At 40.3% G+C, this 19,638-nt stretch overlaps 2 protein-coding genes across 2 annotated transcripts in view; both read right to left on the bottom strand.

Moving 5' to 3' along the window:
* Positions 1-4,781: 4,781 nt before the first annotated feature.
* On the bottom strand, positions 4,782-10,076 carry LOC117006989 (arylacetamide deacetylase-like 4). The gene is made up of 4 exons (XM_033079833.1): positions 9,921-10,076; positions 7,312-7,528; positions 6,585-6,648; positions 4,782-5,559 (listed from the first exon to the last, which is right to left on the bottom strand). Exons 1-4 carry the CDS (start codon positions 10,074-10,076, stop codon positions 4,782-4,784), a joined length of 1,215 nt encoding a protein of 404 aa, XP_032935724.1.
* Positions 10,077-14,536: 4,460 nt separating this feature from the next.
* LOC117006961 (arylacetamide deacetylase-like 4) overlaps positions 14,537-19,638 on the bottom strand; it is a 6,411-nt gene continuing 1,309 nt past the window's right edge. The window contains exons 2-4 of the mRNA XM_033079754.2: positions 16,766-16,982; positions 15,987-16,050; positions 14,537-15,308 (exon numbers count right to left, since the gene is read on the bottom strand). Of these exons, the coding sequence (XP_032935645.2) occupies positions 14,537-15,308; positions 15,987-16,050; positions 16,766-16,982 (1,053 nt within the window). The remainder of the gene's footprint in view (positions 15,309-15,986; positions 16,051-16,765; positions 16,983-19,638) is intronic.

The following is a 19,638-nucleotide window of genomic DNA, read 5'->3' as shown; positions in this document are numbered from 1 at the left end:
ATGGTGGCTGTTTTGCTATAGTCATAGTTTTGTTTTTCAGCAAACTCATCCCCAAATCCCAATTTCCACAAAGTCTTTACCTGTTGATGAGAACAGCCTTGCAATAACTAAAGGTTGATGAGATTCCACTAAACCAGAGAAAATAAACAGTCTGGAGTTTGACATTGTAATGAGAATTATGGGCCTCATGTGGTTCTGTATTATTATAAAACAGATATTCAGAGCTCACAAATGGGTTCTTTGTGCAGTGAACTTGGTGTTGCTGGAGTTTAATATTGGTTAATGTAGTGCTTGATGAGTACAGAATTGGCAATACTTGGGTAAATTCTTCCCATTTTCTCATCAGCCAGCCTCCATTTATGTATTCTAAAATTCATTCTCCTCTTGATTTTGCAGCATATTTCTAACTTATAGTAATGATGGGAAGGCAAAGTACAATAATGATACCTACCCAAAGAAATGTGAGTTTTACAGGTTTTCCCAAGGCTCAGTCTTGTGGTTTTTCTAAAGCTTTTGTAGCTGTGGAATCACACATAACTTTGAATGTGTAAAACTCATCAACTTCTCTTTAATTATTAGTGGAAGAGGCAGGAACTGACAAACCCAACATTATGCAAGGTAGGAGTGCTAATGAGTTCTGTGACTGTCATGAATTATTGGTTTTCTTGTAAAGTCTTTGTTTAAAACACTGCAGCACATTTCACTTGTGATTGCAGGCTGCTTCCACCACAGTTAACCTGGAGTCAGCTGATTATTGCAGAACTGCTCTGTGTAACACAGGAAATCCTATGAGTGACTAAAGCATGGTGAAGTAGTCAGCTGTGATGGCTGAGGTGTTGACTCCAGCAGGTATAGCCAGGAAACAGAAAACAGGAAAAAATAATGTATGAAAAAGAAAATTTAAACCCAGAAATAATAGCTTCTGATAGAGTTCTTTATTTTTTTAAAGTTCATTTCAAAATGAAACACTCTGGTAAATATGATTTTCCTTGCTTTTTAAAATTATTCTTATTTTCTCTAGATAATTTAGCAGAACAATTAGAATCTGTAATGTAACTGACTTTGTATTTACCACGTAGAGCATGGGAGGAACTTGCCATACTTCAGTTCACATTTCTTCCTTTTATTTCAACAACTGTCTGAAAGCATCTCAGAGCTCTTCATGCCTGTAAGCCTGAGTCTTCTGTTCTGTGAGATGGATTTAATATGCCCTTCACAGGGACAATAAGAAGCTTTAAGAAATTACAGTTCAGTACATGCTCTACCATACTGGTTTTTAAAGGTGCTGTGTATTTGCTTCATCTGCCTCTGCATTTAGGCTGCCTCCTACCTGTCTTTCAGTGTCCTCCCTTTCTGTTATCTCCATCTCCCCACCCAAATAAGTAGCTACTTCCTGTGTGCTTTGCTCTTACGACAGAAAGCCACCTTGCACTTAGTCTGGCATAAATCTTTATTTTAGCCTTTTCTTTCTTCCTTCTCTTCTTTGAAGTCTATCCCTTCCAAATGACTCCTAGGCTAAACAGCTGCTAACAAATTCTGGAGTAAAGAGCTGTACTGTATTTAAAAAAAAAAAAAAAAAAGATAAATGTTATGTATTAGCACTCAGTGATGGAAACTCAGATCTTGTGTTGTGCAGTTCAGAGCAGGTACATTTTTGCAATGCTTATTCAACTGGAGGTTTTGTAGAGTAGCCTTGGGAAATGTGGATGGATTGTTGGGTGTCTGTGTCTCTGTTGCTGTGCAGTTCTGTTCTTCAGACTGAATAACTTCTGCTCCATACACAGGGATTCCAAAGAGCTGCTCTGGAACATCCACTTGGGATTTCATGGCAGGTCATCACATCAAAATGAGTCTTATTAAATCAGAATTTGCTTGAATATAAATATAACAACCTCAACTGCCCTTATTTTACCATGGCAGGTTTGTCTGTTTGTCCAAAAATTCAGTTTAGCAGTGTCTGCACTCGCACAGGAATCAGCAAACACAGTGAATGAGACAAGGAAAACAGCAATAAAAACAGCCAGAGTTTGCAGGATTATGCATGAGCAGTACAGAGAATGGGCATCACAGGCAGACAATAGTGTTAAGTGCTTTAAAATAAATAACATTATTTATAAATAATAGAGGTAGTAAATTTGGAATGTTTTCTAATTGCCTGTTTATTTAAAAAATGCTGTGGTATGTGAGTTGTAACTAGTGTGATATAAAGAGGTGAAGACAGCAAAGCAGAGGATAACTGAAATGGTAAACTTCTGTAATACACCACTCCAGACTTGATTGGTTGGAACAGGTAATCTAAAGTTGTTGTGGCTTAAAATGTGCTCTGTTATTAAACAGACAGCTTGAGGCTCTGAAGGCATAAGAACAGCTTCAGTAAAATATTGAAATTAAACCACAGTTTGCCCTTTGGTAACATGTTTCAGGTACTCACATTGTGTGCCCAGAGCACGAAGAGGTTTTCCAGGTTGCTCAGCTGGTGCTGACATCTGCTGATGGAATGGTGCAGGGCAGTTTGCTTTCCCTTCTGAATTTCCTTCAACATCTTCTGTCACACAGAGCAGCTCAAAGAGTGTCAAGCCCTCCCAGCTGCACTGAGCTTCCCAGCATCTCATTAGTTTTCAGGTTTCAGTGCTCTGATCTGCTCCTGGATCCTTTTATTTGTGTAGTGCTCTTGCCAAAGTCTAGAGAGCAGTTAAAGAAATGTGGCTCATGCCCACATTGTGTGGGGTTAACACCTGGGATGGACCTGCCTTGTCCACACCCTGTTTCTGGAGGGCAGCATGGCTTGGGCTGTCCCTTCCCTCAGGGTGCAAATCCTGGAGAGAATTATCACCTCAGGGATCTCACCTTCCCTTGGGGAAGGAACTGGTTGTTTTTGTCAAGATGGGAAGGAACTGCCCCAGCTAAGGAAACTAACTTATCAATATTGTATTTTCTAAAGGTCTTCATAGGCAAAAACTCATCAATATCCCAGGAGCTCTCTGGGTTTTTTAAAAAAAAATATCTGTAATATCTTCATCTTATGGTCTTTGGGGTATAACACCCATGAGAGGTTTGGCAGCTGTCAGCCTTTGTGTTAGTTTGACTCATTGTGTATTTGAGTGGCAGGAATGTACTGCTCTACCACCTTATGGACAAACTCTCACTGCTGTCACCTCAGCATTCATGGCACAGGCTGCCCACATGGAAAACAGGCAGCATTCCACAGTGTCCATGGAAGTGTGCCTAGAAATCAGGAAAACACTGCAGATTTCTGGGCTTTATGCTTATTTGCCTTACATTCATTCATATGGAAGATCCCTATAAATTTTCTCCTTTTTTCTGACTGCTGTGTGAATGTAACTAAATGTAATTCATATTGTTCTGGCAGGCTTTCATTGCTCATCTGCTGAGTGTAAATAGCCATGCAGAGCATTGCAGGAAAGCCCTTCCCTTGGCTGTAGGGTGTCTTCTGTTGGATCATTTGTCTTACATAACTGTCTGCAGCATCCTTGCTTTAGGTTGTAGTTTAAATGTGCCAGTGGGGGGCAGAAAACACATAAGTAATATCAGATACAGAGAGTATTGCTTGAAAATTATAGAGCTAGAAATTTCCTCGACAAGAATGGTGGTAATTTTAGTGTGAGTAGTGTTCCAGGTGTTAATTTAAGCAAAGACAGTCAGAAGTTCTGACTGTCAGTAAAATTGCATCCTCACCCTGGTTTTGTTTCTTCATGGAAATGCATCCTGCCTCCAAGGAGAACTTACTGAAGAATTCAAGACAATAGAGTCCAGTGGCATGACAAGTTGTTTTAATTCAGGATATAAGATTACAACAAAACCCAAAACAATTGCATTGTTCTACAGTTATACATTCACCTCAGAATGATGTAATTCAAATATTTACTGACATTTCTGGCAATACTTGAGTTAATTTCTGAGAAAATAGCTTTACACTTTTCTTATGCCATTTTATTTTGTATTGGCTTCCTTGATCATTCATGTCTTGTTGTAAACAGTTTAAGATTGACCTGAACTTCAATTTTTTAAAATTTTATTTTCTCAATCATTCTTCTTTCTCTCCAATGGCACTTGACACTGTCCCTCAAAGGAAGAGTCCTTCCTGCATCAGGCAGTGCAGGCCTACACTTTGTAAAGGAACTGAAACTACTTTATATTCCCATATATCTATTATCTATATAAAAAATGTATATGCATTATTTTTATAACAGATGTTATTTTCTTTAACCAGTATTTGTTATAACATCAGTAGTTCCAGACCTGCCCTTTCCCTCTCTTCCCCTTCTTTCATTTCTGTCTATGTTCACATTTTTTCTGCTACATTTAGTTCTCTAAGCTTGTCTCAAATTCAGCTCTCAGCAGATACAGCCTTTCCTAAGTCTTTGGCCATACTCTTTATACACTGACCCTGTAGATTCACGTTTCCAAACGTGGTTTGTGTTCTAATAGGAGCAGAAGTTTACTCAACCAGACCACAGTGCAAACTCAGTGCTATAAGACAAGATCTTTAATGGCTACAAGAGAAAACTGAAGAGCTGGTAAAGAGGAAAGAAATGTGAATTCACCTGATTTTGCCTCTCCTGAGAGAAAATTAAGCAAAGGCTATCATGCAATCTACTTAGTGGGTAAAAAGAAGACAGATGCAATGCAGAAAAAGAAGATAGATGCAATGCAGAAAATTTAAGGTGATGAGTTAAGAAAAGGAAAATTGAGGATTTTTAAAAATAAGTTTGTAAACAAAAAGACATAGGAATCAGGAAAAGAAAGCAAGGTATGTAAGTTTACATCAGTCTTAGAAAATTGACTATCTTTTCCAGACCTTGAGTTCCAGAGCGGAATCTTATCAACCTCGCAAAAACCGCTAAGAACACTGTTCCATGGAACCCCTCTTCCAGATGGCACCAGGTCACTTTTATACCATGGTCCTCTAATCGTTTCTTGTACAGCAGTCCATCATCTCTAAGCACATCAAATTCACAGGTCAAAAGGAAAGTCTCAGGAAGCTGAGCAATAACACTGTCTTCAGCCAGCAGTGGGGAAAAAACTGGGTCAAACACGAGCTTGGCCATTTCACAGATTTCTTCTGAGGGTGGAGATTTTGGACTTGGTTTGTAACCTCTTGTTTTAAACTCATGAGGGATGTGGTCAGGACTCACCCATTTCTGATATTTCAGTCTCTGCTGTTCTGAAACATGGCAGCCTTTAAATAGTTCTTTAATGAAGCCCAAGTCCAGATTAATGTACTTCAAGCCAAGAACAAGGGTTCGTTCCTTTAGCAAAATGGGGACTCTTGCATTCTGCTGATAAGAAGGCAGATCAAAGTCCACACTCTGCAGAAAAGGATATATTAGGATTTGTGCCCTCAGCTTTGGGAGATCCCTTCTGTTCACCAGTGCTTGAGCGACAGCAGCAGTGAGTGTCCCTCCACTGCTGTCTCCACAGATGACAACACGGGAAGGGTCGACTCCATGGTCTTGTGCAGTCCTCAGAAAGTGGATGGCAGCAGTGAGACAGTCCTCAAACTGGGCTGGATATGGGTGCTCAGGAGCTAAACGATACCTGAAGAGGAGTGAAAGTGTTTTAGCACAGTCATTTCCAGTGAATGGGCCAGATGGAATCTTGGCATTCATTTATTTCTCTCAAAAGACAGGAAAATACTCTGCAATTAAAATTGCAGCAATAGAATTGCCCCAAATTCGTGCTTTTGATGTGTTACTTGCTACTGTTTGTGTTTGGGAGAGTCAGTACACTGTTCTACCTTTGCAAAACACTTCTTTACATATCTTAGTGATTGAAGGCACCTGAGAGGTGTTTTGGAATTAGCTGGCAAGGCAGGTGTGTTATTCAGTTATCATTAATTCCAATTAGCAAATGAACATTTAACAACAAATGGTTAGAAAATATGAGCATAGAAAATTCATAATGAAAATCTGAACTGTTTTCAGTCTTCTGGAAGCTAAATTCTTTAAACAGAATCAATGATTTATTGGTTCTTCAAGTATTTTAGGATATAGACAGCAATTAGTGCAATTGTAATCAACTCTTTGCCTGAACTTTTAGACATTGTTTTTTTAAGAAAAGCATTACAGCTCATCAGAGAAATATTTTTAATGGGCATCTCAGGTTGACTACAAGTTAGATGTGGATTTCCTGCTGCCATTTCTTCATGGAAATGCATCATGTCTGCAAGTATAACTTACTGAAGAATTTAAGACAATAGAGTCAAGTGTGTGGATTTCTTTTGAGGGTGGACAGGGGTTCTGGGCAACTGTGCTTTCAAGAGAAAGTTACCCTGCAGGCTTTCAGCCTAAGGTGGTTTGAATAGAACACCTTCTTGAAAAGAAGCTCTAGAAAACAAAAACATCCTCATGTCTCAGTGGTAGCTACAAATTATAAAATTGCTGTAATGGATTTCATTTGGAAATAACCAGTTGGGGATTAGTTGACTAATTCCTCCCGAGAGGAATTAGTGTGGGTGCGAGGCAGGGATCATTAAGTGCAGGCACTGAATGTACTTTAAAAGGAGCCTGACTGCAAGAAAGACTTGCAGAACTGGGGTCTGGGTGTCTGGGCTGGTCACTTACTCAACACACACCACCACTGAGTTGGTCTTCCTGCAGAAATAGCGGCACGTCCTTTCGTAGGCCCCTGGCAAACAGAGCAGTTCACTGCAGTTATCACTTGCTTTAAAAAGAAATGGGATGAAAATATTCTGAAATTCTTCTCTCTCTTGCGTGGCTAAGGCTACACAATATGTGGAGCATGTGGCATGGTCTGGCCTGGGCATTGCTCACCATTTCCTTACAGCTCTGAGAATCTTCTGGCTGTAAGAAATCCAGAATTTAAACCGATGCATTGTTTCGGTCCCCTCTTCAAAAAGTTAACAACAGCACTACTGCTGCCACTTTTAAATTGATTTTGAACGGGAGAAGTTGTTTAAAAAAAAAAAAAAAAAACCACAAAAAACTTGCTAATCCGGTACAAGATTTTTTTCTTGTGCATGAGGCACCATGTCAGCCCTTTCCCATTCAAATTCCAAAATGTGTTTTGTCCTTGTTTTTCCACTATAAAGACACACGGCATGATACACACACACCAGTTTGCACACACTTAGGAACAAAAAATGGGTGCTTTAAATAAGAAATAAAATTCTAATGAGATTTTCAACTTTCCTCATAAGCATGAAGAGGAAGGAAGAAAATAGGTCCTAAAAATGATCAGAGACTATTCTAGATGCCACAGTCATCTCACCCCTCCCTGACCCGTGTGCAGGCTGCATGTGCTGAGAGCTCAGATTGCTTCTGTACTTACTGATACTTCCCAACCGGCCAACTCCTCCGTGAAAATAAAGCATTCCCCTTCTCAGGCTGTTGCTTGATGCTTTGGGCTGGTAAATTCTCACTTTAACCCTTTCAAACCTTACGTCCTTGATAAGAAGACGTGTATCCTTTAATGGTGGTATTGTTTCCATTATAACCCTGAGGAGATGGACCTCTGAGATGATACCTACTTTGTCCAAAAATGTTGCCTGGTGATAAAAGAAACCACAAATTAGTGCAAATTTCTAGCTAACCTGGAGATTGATAATTAAGAATTTTAAACTCTATGGTCAATTCAGTAGGAAAACAATCAAACTATTAATAGCAGATAAAATTTGTCATATACTTCACCTTGTCAGGTGTTTCAGTAGCCATGTGCCTGAACAAAATAAGGAGAGAGTAGTTACAGTATTTTAAACTTCAGCTTTGGATGAAGAAATATAACCAATATTTTTGTTTCCCAAACTCACACTGCTTTTAAATAGCAGGAAAAAAAATCCATAGCATCTACCACAGCATCTCCTGACCAAGAATAGCTTTGAACTCAGGCTTGATCTTCTCACAGCTCACTGATTCTTACTTAAACACTCGGGCTAAGGTTCTTATGTCACTCTGTCATCTACCCCATTGCATCTGCATGGATTTAAGCTGTTTCACTTGTAGCCTTCTCTTGTCTATTCCTGCTCAAGATGAAAAATAAGAGGCAGTATCACTGTATGTCCACTATATTGGATTCAATTTTGCACTACTTCCACAGCAGACTTCTCTAATGAGTAATTCAGTTTGTTGTGCTGCCATTATTCATGCATATGCATTTCAAGGAGAATTATACATATAAAGGTATGTACTGCATAGATCTTAAAAACTTGCCCTTGAGGTTTTGACCTCATACTTCACAGACCTCATGTGGCTCAGTAACATGATCCTGTTAATTTGGTGCAGGTTTCCTATTTTAGGCCATCTGAAGAGCAGATCCCATACCCAGGAAGGATTGTCCTGTGGCAAAGTTAGAGTCACATATTGATTCCTGCTATGGAATTCCTGGTCCATGTCTGTGGGAAAATAACTACTTATTTATTCATCAATTTCCCTCTGGTACTTTCTTTCCTCACACCAATACTTTTGTAACAGTAAAGGTTAAATGTGCAATTAGCTATATATGTATGGAATATGGAAAATATCTTTATCTTGAAAATCCTAAAAGGAGTCCTAGGAGACCTTACCAACCACGGTGGTGCTGCCTTTTGCCAGAGCTGAGCATTGGATATACCTGTAAACTGGAATTTTCCGTGCAGTTTTGACTTCATGGATTTTCAGCCCTTGAAAGAATTTGGCACAAGTAATTTGCCCAACAGCTACAACAAGAGTTGCCACATGAATTGAACTCTGCTTGCATTTAAACTTCGGTGTAACCCTCCATTAATGTCCTTATCTCTGCTCCTTTCAGGCAGTGTGTGACAGTGCTTGTTTGGCCTCTCACTGGCCAGCAGAAAAGATACAAAATTGTAAAATCTGAAGTTAAAAATTACATAAATCACCAGTCTTCTAAATTCTGCAGTTCCACTTTTAACAAGTGAATTACACAAAAATAAAACTTTGATGGATAAAGAGTAGTCACACAGTATTTAGGAAATGTGGGTGTTTATACACTGTATAATACTTGCAAGAAAATTTACTTTGTCTTCAATTCCTATCCTGTTTTATTGGTTTACCATCAAAGCAGTGGGTGTGACGCCAGAGACACAGTGAGTCACCTTCTTGGGAGCTCCCTGACTTCCAAAAAAACTTACAAAACAACGAGGCAGGGAAAGAAAGGAAGAATTAAGAACATTAGAACATAGAACTGAAGTGAAATGTAATGCACAAGCAAAGAGATTGAACAGGTTTTTTTCACAATTTAAGCAATTAAAGCTTAGTGTAGGTGTCGTAGAAGGGTTTTATAAATGACTGGGGCAACAGTTAATTCAGGACAAGAGGATTGGTGAAACAGAAAGACAAGTGCATGTCATGTTTTAGTTTTGAAAAAAGCGAGGATTAAAAGCGAGGACAGATCAAAAATGTGCCAAAAACAATGACACAGAAAGTCACTTTAGATATTACGTGTAGTGTCTCAGAAAAGCAAGTTGTTCAGGCGTATTGAAAGGCAAATGATGATGAATGTGGCAGCTCAGGAGCAGAGTGACAGGGCTGTAGGAGAGAGCTGAGATCACAGATATCATTTAGCTGCTCACTCTGTAAGCAAGCACGGTGTTATACAGAGCAGAAATTCCACATCCACAGGGCAGGTTACCTCCTGAGCCCTCCAGCACTGCCTGGAGGCAGCAGGCATGAAAAGTTAAAACACAGAAAAATCAGAAAAAAAATGAGAATTGCACAGTCTGCCCAATTTTATTTTTCAAAAATACTGCCTTTGGTGCTGTATAGCAAACAGGGGAGTCTATTACGCCCAGCACAGCTGAAGGAATCTTCTGACATCACCTAATCAGTCCAGTTGCATATTTGCAATTTATTTAAATACTGATTCTAAAAAACATCACCAAACCATTATCCCTCTAATGAAAATAAACTTAAAAACTCAAGCTTTCAGTAAGTTTTACTTACCAGACCAAACCCAAAGTTCATGAGGAAATGAAGAACATAAAACTTTTGGCGCTCACTGATTCCATGAGGAATTTCTCCTTTGGGGTGTTCATAATAGAAAGAAATTGCCACAATAGCAGCCAAAACAGTGAGAAAAATGGCCAGGAGAATTCCCATCTTGCTGTGTTGGTAGGAGCCCAAGAAGGAACCAGCTGTGGCGTCCTCCCCCTTTTTCAGGCTTTCCGATTTCTGAAGGTAAAGGCGCAGGATTAGCTGTTCTCATCAGAGCTCATAATCCAGCTTTCAAAAATGCCAATAGGAAGACGAAAACATGTGGTAACCCAACCATACAATTATACAGTAACAATTAGTTGTGGGAGAGGCTTGCATAAGCGGTTTTCACATCTGCAGGAACGAGGCTGTGCCCATCACAGCAGAACCGTGACTTGATGGATCATTGTAGTGTCAGTTTACAAGAAGACAAAAACTTGTTCCGTCTCTCTGTTTTTTGATTAAAGGCAAGTCTTTATTATTTGTGAGTTCCCGTGCAGCATTTCTTGGTAATCATCTTCTGAACTTCTTAGATTCTTGCTTTCCTGTCCCTCCATGCCTTACTTTGTCAGTTTTATTGTTTATATTGAAATCAAGGCTCAGTAAAACAAATATGTTTCATCACCTATGATGGCAGATTTTGGACACTGATGCCATTGCACTTTTGAGTACAGTGGAGCCAGAGGCAGCTGCAGCCTGGTCTGAGAGCTGTTCTTGCCTCATCCTCCTCAATGGCTCTTCTCCTGCACCAGCTGCTGTGTTTCCTTGGTTTTTGTTTGGTTTTTTTGGTTGAACCTGGCAGTGCTGCAGTCTCTGTCTTCCAGGAACATATTATGTACAAATGTCATTCCAGGTAGAAATATGATTCCAACTGATGTAAACTAGACTTGAACTTCATGGTTTCAAGGCTAGTAGCACTGGCTGGACATCAGCAGCCCACTCCTTCCAGTGGTGAGCTTCAGGATCTTCCTCTGGAGCTAACATATTGTGCCTTTTTTTTTTTCCTTAAATTATAATAAAATAATATAAGGGATGGGCTGACCTTGAATTATATAATAAAATGAAAATTAAGACAAAGAACCCCAGGGTTTTAGCATGCATAGTCCATGGCCTGCATAGAAAGTGGCTCAGGCTTGATACCTGACCTCAGAAACTGTTTAGGATAAGCAGGACAGAGCTTCATTTTTGAGTCTGGTGTTACACCTTCTGAGAAGCAGCTGATTCCATGTTCTGCTCTCTCTGCCCAAACTATTTCTTCATTTAACCCAACAAGTCTTTGTGGATTTTCATTTCCCAATGTCCCTGTGCCTCTCCCTCCCTTGCCAGAAGGTTATTAATATGCTAAATGTAAAATCAGATTCCTTTTTGTTTATCCTTCTGGATAATGGCATTTGATGCCCATCTTGATAAAGGGATTTTGGTGAAAGGATCATTGCCTAGGGATTGGGACACTCTTGGGAAATGGCAGTGGTGAATTCAAACCCATCGGGACGAAGGTGCACAGAGGGTTCATCTTTCCTACAGCTCAGACGGGCATTGGGAAACTCTGTTGCACAAAATGCAATTGCAGCTCCCTTCTCCAGCCTTTAACAGTGAAAGTAATTAACTGATCCATACCCAACTCTGCTGTCCCACTGGGTGAGGTGTGCTCTAAGTAAACCTACCAGATTTGGGCCCTCTGGGGATCTAAGGAAGGCTCTTGACACCTGTGACAGATCCTTTGTTCTGCAGTTCTCACCACCTGTTGTTCTTCTGTGTTCTAAATCTTTTTGCTGCCAATTCACCAACAGCTGCCAGGTCTTGGACTCGTTTAGGCAAGGTCTGGACAGCACAGCAGCCCCAGGGGCTCTACACAAAGACTGGATGTGCTGGAAGCTGTCGAAGAAACAAACTAGTTGGTTTTTGAAGTAACAATGTGTTTTTTCCCTTTGGGCATTGCAAGTACAGAGTAGTACACTTAATGCTGTGTGAGCTAATCTCAGCAATTCACAAGCTGGAAGCCCAGGATGGAGAAAACCATTCCCTAAATAATCTTTCAAATAAATGCTCTCTCTAGCTTCTGATAATTTTTTGACCTTGTCTCTGCTGCTGTGAGATAAAGCAGGAGATAGTCCAGGCCAAAGCCCTATTTTCTGCCACACCAGGGACTCCCTTTCTTATTAATTTAATTTCCAGTGAAAAGCTGAATGTCCAGGCCTGAAATCTTGTCCTTCCTTGTTCTTTTTCCCTGATATGGGTGCAAAGGGAAAGACTGAGCCAGGTGTAACAGATGTAAAACATTCCCTGCCTCTGGATCATGGTGCTGATTAGCTGGCAGCACTACTTACTGGGAGCCTGTACTGGGATACTGGGAAACGTTCCAGACAAAGTGCTGTGTGACCCAAGAAGCTCCTTTTGGGTTCTGCAGAGCATGAGAGCCATCTGGTGCTGGAAACCTGAACTTGAACAGGAGCTGGGCTGGTCAGTCCTCACCCTCTGCTGCACAATTCCTTGAGGAAGGACTTTGGTGTCCATAATTCCGTAGGTGGCATTGATTGTCATTGTGTTTTGTACTTGATTTTTAAAAAATTGTACTTAAAAATGCCATGCTTTGGGGACTATAAGAATGTCTTCAAACATTCTATCTTAGCAATGCAAGATACATAGCAGATCTGTAATTAATAAATTAATTACAATAAAGTACAGGAAGTTCCATGGAAGCGTTAGATAGTGTGATTTCTTAAAGTTTAGAAAATCTGAGAGTCATGATTAATGAATACATTATTTCAGCACTTGCTGTTCTGTGCCTACCCATCTGCACTCAGTGGTTATAGCCCATGATTAAAACGTCTGTTCAAGAGAACTAATAATGCTGCTGACATATTATACAGCTAAATTTGTTACTGTTTGTAGTAAACTAAAGACCAATGGATAAAGAGCTATGAAGAAATCTCAGGAGTCGATCAGTGTCAAGTTTGGACATTGGACATAAATGAGGCATAATTGCAGAGACTGAGAGAGGAGAGAAAAACAAGTGTTGGGTAGCTGAGCTGACAATGCTGCACTGAACAGTGGAAAACAGCATGAGATCGTCTGTGGCCATCTCATAACTTACAAAATACAAGGTGCAATTGTACAGACCTCTGCAGCTCTGGCATTTGCCAACCTTCTCCAACTTCTCCAATATCATTCAACTTCTTTCAAGGCTTTTATAGCAGATACAGACTCTGCTTCAGCTTCAGCTACCAACGTGTGTGCTGGTAACCCAGCCTCTGTCTTCATAACCAAGGCAGATCCTGAAGTCCTCAAAGAGGGAACATTTGGAACTGTGACATTATTTGCCCCTGGAAGCATTTCTTTGCTTGAAGAGCAAATTGCCGTGCCTTCAACAGGAAAAATGAAACAAATAAACTCTCTGTTGTGTCAACAGAGCATGGAGAAATGTAATTTCATTTTGCTGAGAGGGACTGGAGAATGAGAACCCTCAAGTAGTGACTTGTTGCTGCACAGATGTGATCCAGTTCACCTGTCATCAGCGTTCATTAGCGTGGTGACAACCGAGAACATTCAGCCCACTGCCTTCTTCCTACTCACAGTTTGCCTGGCACCACAGACATGTAGTAACCTCTTTCCACAGTCATGTGTGCATGGATGTTACAAAGGCAAGGTGGTTGCACAACAGTTAAACATTTTACAATTCCTAGGCGTTGCGTGCCCGGCTATATCGCTGTGCAATGGCAATTATCTTTGGATCTGTGTTAGCAAGGGTGGATCTCTCCTAATGAGCAATAGAACAATTACAGCAATATAACAACTGAGCTCAGGTTTTTCTTTGGCTTTGGATATCCAAAATTATTATAATTTGGCAGGTTCCATGCTATTTAAATCCTTACTCCCCAAAAGCCAGGTAAGCTGAAGACAATCAAATGCTGTTCAGAAAGGAACATTAGAGAATATGATTTAGAGGATATTCAGTTACTTTTGAGCAGTTCTCCCTCATTCCATCTCTGTTGCAGTCTCAGGTACCTCCTGGTACCCATCTCATGCAGTGTGTGAGCTGTACCAACCCACCTGTCCCCCATTTCCCTTTAAAATCAGGTTTGTACATACACTCAATTCCTTCCTTCTGATTTTAAACACAAATGCAAAGCTATTGTTTGTCTGTCCAGACACTCTGATGGTGATTACAACTCATCCCTGACGTAGAGGTAGGAAGGAATCTCCCCTCTCCAGAGGTATTGCCATGATGATTTTGGGAACACTAGGTGGGCATGAGTGTGCACATGGCTAATTACTCACACACTGCATGTGGGTTTTACGTACACATTTAGATTTTTTTTTTATTATGATGAGTTTCTATTCTTTGACATATGAAGAGAACAAAAATTCTTACAATGCAAGAAGAGAACATCAAAGCAAGCTTACAAAAACCTCTAAAGATCATGTTCCTCAGTAACAGCAAGTGAAAATCAGAATTCAGCACACTGCTGATGTCATAAGTTCTTGCCTTGATTATAATGGACAAATAGCTAGTAAATAGTTAATTGAATCATTTAATTGAATCACACTCTTTCTGAATACCAGTGCACTGTATGCAAGAAAATTATTTAATAGCCTTTTATAAAGTCCACAACGTGGTTCATGATTGTACTTGATGATGGGAAAGAGAAAATACCATATCCAAAAAACCCCAGTACACCATGGAAGCCTTTCTCCATGTGGTGCCAGGTCACACGTACGTTGTTGTCCTCCAAGCGTTTCTTGTACAGCAGTCCCTCATCCCTGAGCACATCGTGCTCACAGGTGACAATACAGGTGTCAGGGAGGCCACAAACAACAGCATCCTCTGCCAGCAGCGGGCAGAACCAGGGCTCAAACAGCTCCTGCACCTCTTCATGGACTCGAGGTAAAAACAAAGCGGGGAGTGGGGGTTTATAGCCCAGTTTAAACACGTCTGGAATAACATCTGTGTTTATCAATTTCCTGCATTTCACATTTATACTCTGAGGAACATGAGAACCAGCCAGAATGGGTTCCTTCAGGGAGCAATCCTTATTCAGGTATTTGAGAATGAAATGGACGGTGCGCTCCCGGGACAGGAAGGCAATGGCAGCATTTTTCTGGTGAGATGGCAGATTGAAGTTCAGTGCTTGGAGAAATGGATAGATCAGCACCTGGGCACGGATCTTTGGGATATCTGTCCTTTGCCCTAGTTCTTGGCAAACATTGGTAGTGAATGTGCCCCCTACACTGTCCCCACAAACGATGACCCGAGCAGGATCCACCCCGTAGGTCTCTGCAGCCTTCAGCAGGTGCACGGTAGCAGTGAGACATTCCAGAGTCTGGGCTGGGTACTTGTGCTCCGGTGCTAAATGATACCTGAGAGGTGGAGAAGGCAGCTGCTGTTACACATTCTGTCTTATCTGAAATATATCCCATGCAAAAACACCACCCCCAAACCAATATCAATTACATCATTGATTATATCTACTTTAAAGTTTATACATGCTGAAGCAAACCAGAACAACTTTTCCTCCCTTTCCTTCTCAAAACCAATTCCTCCCAATTTAATAAAATCCCTTAACAATAAACTTTTTCATGGAAGAATCTGTTGGAAATGAAGGTTTCTTTATACCATCATGTATTTTCCATAATCAAAACATCTTTCTAGGAAGCAGTGGACCATGCTGGTTTTAAAAAATACTAAATGTTAGACTCACTATTTACTCTTTTAAATCATCCCAGATGATTTTAAATACTCCCCTCAAATATTCAAATCTGATATTTGGCGTTTAATTCCTTACTATCAAACAAAGGTAATGATTTCTGTGGTGACAGTGTTGTACAATGAACAAACCTGTAACTCTAACCCTGGCTCAGTATTTCCATTGCCATTCCATGGCACACACTTGCTCCCACATAACAGCAGTGTGGGGAAGACAGCACTAGAGCTCAGTTTCTTTTCTTCTGTTCAAAGTTCAGGGGTGTGTGGGAAGCAGGGGGGAAAGCAGCAGAGTTCTCTAATTCTGGGATTAGCACTGGTTGAATCTTACTTACCCAACAGACACAACCACTGAATCACATTTTCTGGCTATGTACCGGCATATTCTTTCATAACTTCCTGAAGAACAAATGTTGTTGAATTAATTAACATCTTAGAAAACTCCAGTCAATATTGTCCCTTACACTTTTATGACATATTTCTGCAATAGCTTGCTGGCTCCTTGCCCATTTAGTGAGTACCCAGATTTTCTTTAGCATGAAAATAATCTAGACTTTGGCCATCAGGAGGTGTTGTGTACTTCATATATTTAGAGAGATCATTGATCTGTGTGGAAAATAAGGAATTATTATGATTATTACTAATAAAGAATGGGTAGTGGTTTTAAACTGAGAGAGAATAGAATTTGTTTGCATGTAAGGAACACATTTTTATTATGAGGGTGGGGAGGCCCTGGTACAGGGTGCCCAGAGAAGCTGTGGCTCTCCCATCCCTGAAAGTGTCCAAGGCCAGGTTTGATGGGGCTTGGAGCAACCTGAGATAGTGGAAGGTGTCCCTGACCATGGCAGGGGGTGGAAGGAGATTGTATTTAAGGTCACTTCACCCAAACCATTTTATGATCCTAATGGCTCTATGATAAAGAGTTCTATATCTTATAAAATAATCTAAATACTAAATAAGTGCAGATTAGAGAGTTTAAAAAGTTTAAAATTAGCTCTAAGTGCTTTCTATCTCAAGTGTCTCAAACTAAGCTTCAGTCACTTCACTCAGGAGTTTTTTAAAAACAGGCAGTTGACAAAGCTAAATAATGACATTTTCTCTTTCAGTTCCTTACTGATGCTTCCGAAAATGCCACATCCTCCATGGATGAAGATGACTCCTCTCCGTTTGCTTGCAGAGGGTTTTCTTGGCAGGTAAATCCTCACAGGTACCCCATCAAAATGCAGATCCTTAATGGAGAGCTGGGAATCCCAGCCTGCTGGGAGTCCATCCATGATCAGCCTGGTGAGTGTGTGCTCCTCCACCATTCCCAGGTGGTTTAAGTTCTTTGCCTAGATAGAACAGGAAATATGAGAAATCACTACAGGGAATACAAGTCTTCCCACTTCACAGAGCCCACAAACTGCTTTCTCCTACACTGTCTTTAGCATAATTGGGTTGGTTATTTGCTAGTTTTTAGCATACCCACAAATAACTGCCTTTGGAATTTCAGTTAAGAACATGAAAATGTGCATCTTCGTGATTGCAGGAAGAATGTTGTAATACTTGTTCCATTAAATGTCTTATATAAGTACCTTCGAGTTCCTGTGATCTGGATTTACCACAAGTAACAACAGGCATTTGCTCAGGTGTGGAAGCTGGGAGGCCTGAGGCTTCTTTCCTAATGAGTGAATAGAAAGAGGCATTTCTTGGGGCTGGTTCAATCCTGGGTGTGTTAAATCGTGCTCTGGAGGGCTCTGTTCATCTCTGTGATAAACTGTACTTCAGATGCCTCAGATCAAATATTTAATGTTAGGTGAGATGAAAATCTCCCTCTTATGACAGGATTATCATGCTGGGGGAAAAAAACACAGGCCAGTCTGTGGGCAAGACTTGGTGACTTAACAGAGTTGGGTCATGTCCCTGCCATGGGGCCAGTGAGAACAAGCTGAAAGAAAATCATTGTGTCTAATCATTACTGAGGGGCTGCTGGCCCAAGTGAGGAACTGATGAAAATGGTTCTGAGTATTATGTCCTTCTCCATTAGTGAAACCACTGCCTTTTTCAAGATCTCACAGCTGTTCAGAAATGACCCTGCAGTCAGTTTTTACATCTAATCAGCAAAACCCAAATATTCTGAAGACAGGGAAGCTTTATTAAATGGCCTTATCCAAGACCAGTCAACTGCTGATAATTAAGATAGTCTAAATATCATACTGTAATGGATGGATTTCCTGCTAGAACAACATTTCACTTCCTATTAGATGGTGACTTAAATGCCCTTCTGGACTACTGCAATTCACTCTTCTGGAATGATGACAGTCATCACAAGCCATTTGAAAATTGTATTGTTGTTCTTTTCTAAGCCACAGAAGTCTCTGTATCAATTCCTTACAAACTGAAGACCAGCTCTGTTTGTGTAAATTGTCTTTTTCAACCTGTGTATCACAGATTCTTTCTTCTTAATAATCTACACCAGTCTGCAATAAACAGGTTGGGTGAGAAGTAATAAAAGAAATTGCCATGAGCCATGGAAAAGGGAGAAAATCAGTTAGAAACAAAGGTGGGAATCCAGAGATGATCTGGAGTAGTTTAAGAGACAAATGGATGGCCACAGTTCTTGCCTTGCATTTGAAAAAGAACATTTTAAGATATCACAGTAAAGAGGAAAACTACTGTAAGACTGTCAGAAACCAGAGGGTGAATCTAATCTCCAAACAGCAGTTTTCAAAACTCTCATGACTCCCAAGTCAGTTCTTCTGTCAGAGTTATGGTTTTGCAATGTTTGAAACTGGCAGAATTACCATTTAATCTCATTTGAATGTTATAACATCCTTGAGGTTTTTCAGGGCTTTCAGAGAACAGTAATATACATGATAAACTTGGTATCAGAGCATCCTATCTAAATATTCTCTTTCCTTGCCTTGTCTCAGGAGTTCCTGATGTCACAGAGGCACCTCCAAATGCAGGGGAAACACTGTCATGAAGGAGAAAGAGGGAATTTGGTATGTACTCTGTCAAAAAACTTCATCAATAATTAGGAAATACTTCAGAACCTGTAGTAATACATTTAAAACCTGAAAGGTTTGACTACTTCTAGACAGATGTGATCAGTGTTAGTAGGTGAAATGTATTACATAAAGCAAGTCCTAAAGTGTGCATATGTGTATGAAAAAGAGCATGTCAGCTTTTCTTCTGAAGCACTGTCTTTGAAAAACTGTTTGCTGGAACACCTGAATTCTGGCACCAACTAGGTTTTATGTGGAAGATTGTATGGGGACCAGATTCTGACTTTAAAATAATTACAAAATCAGATATCAAAAGCAGCAAAACCCTCTCAATTTGAGCTTCATGGACTTTAGGACTACATCAGACAGTCTGTCAGTCACTCTGAAGTGTGCCTTTCAAACCACAGCAATTATCATCAAAGCTTCACATCACAGATGCAATATGCACAATTAGTCTGAGCACAGACTAAACTGAGCAGTTTAAAACAAAAGCCAGGAGGCTTTCTCTCATCTCTTCCATTTTCCATGGTCATTGATCTCTTCATGACTGGGGATGAGGACAGACGCAGCAGGAGCATCATTTGTTCTTCTGACACTCATCGGGTGCTGCAGCTTTTCTAAAACATTGCAAGTAAGGTGGAAGAAGAGAGGAAAAGACTGTTCTATATTATGAAAAAGAGGTTTTTACAGGACCATGCAGTACAGGCACATCACTGGCACAGTGCTAGCACAGCTTGGTGGCACAGGAAGAGCAGCATTCACCAGGATAAGTTAATTGCACATGTGTCATACACAAAGCATTATGCACTTAATAAGAGATCTGTGAAGTCCTTACTGTGAGGGCTGCTCCTCTGAGCAAAAACATAAACCAGAAATTCACCCAGAGTACCAGCAGATGCCTACAGGCTTTTGAAAGAAAAACAGGTGAGTGGATTCAATGCATAGCAAGTGGTGAAATGCATCTTCAAGTGGTGAAATTCATCTTCAAGTGGTGAAATGC

The sequence above is a fragment of the Catharus ustulatus genome, chromosome 24 (assembly GCF_009819885.2).
Source record: "Catharus ustulatus isolate bCatUst1 chromosome 24, bCatUst1.pri.v2, whole genome shotgun sequence".
In the NCBI taxonomy this organism is placed as follows: Eukaryota; Metazoa; Chordata; class Aves; order Passeriformes; family Turdidae; genus Catharus; species Catharus ustulatus.
The sequence above is the reverse complement of the archived record's forward strand: the minus strand, read 5'-3'. Positions and strand labels throughout refer to the sequence as shown.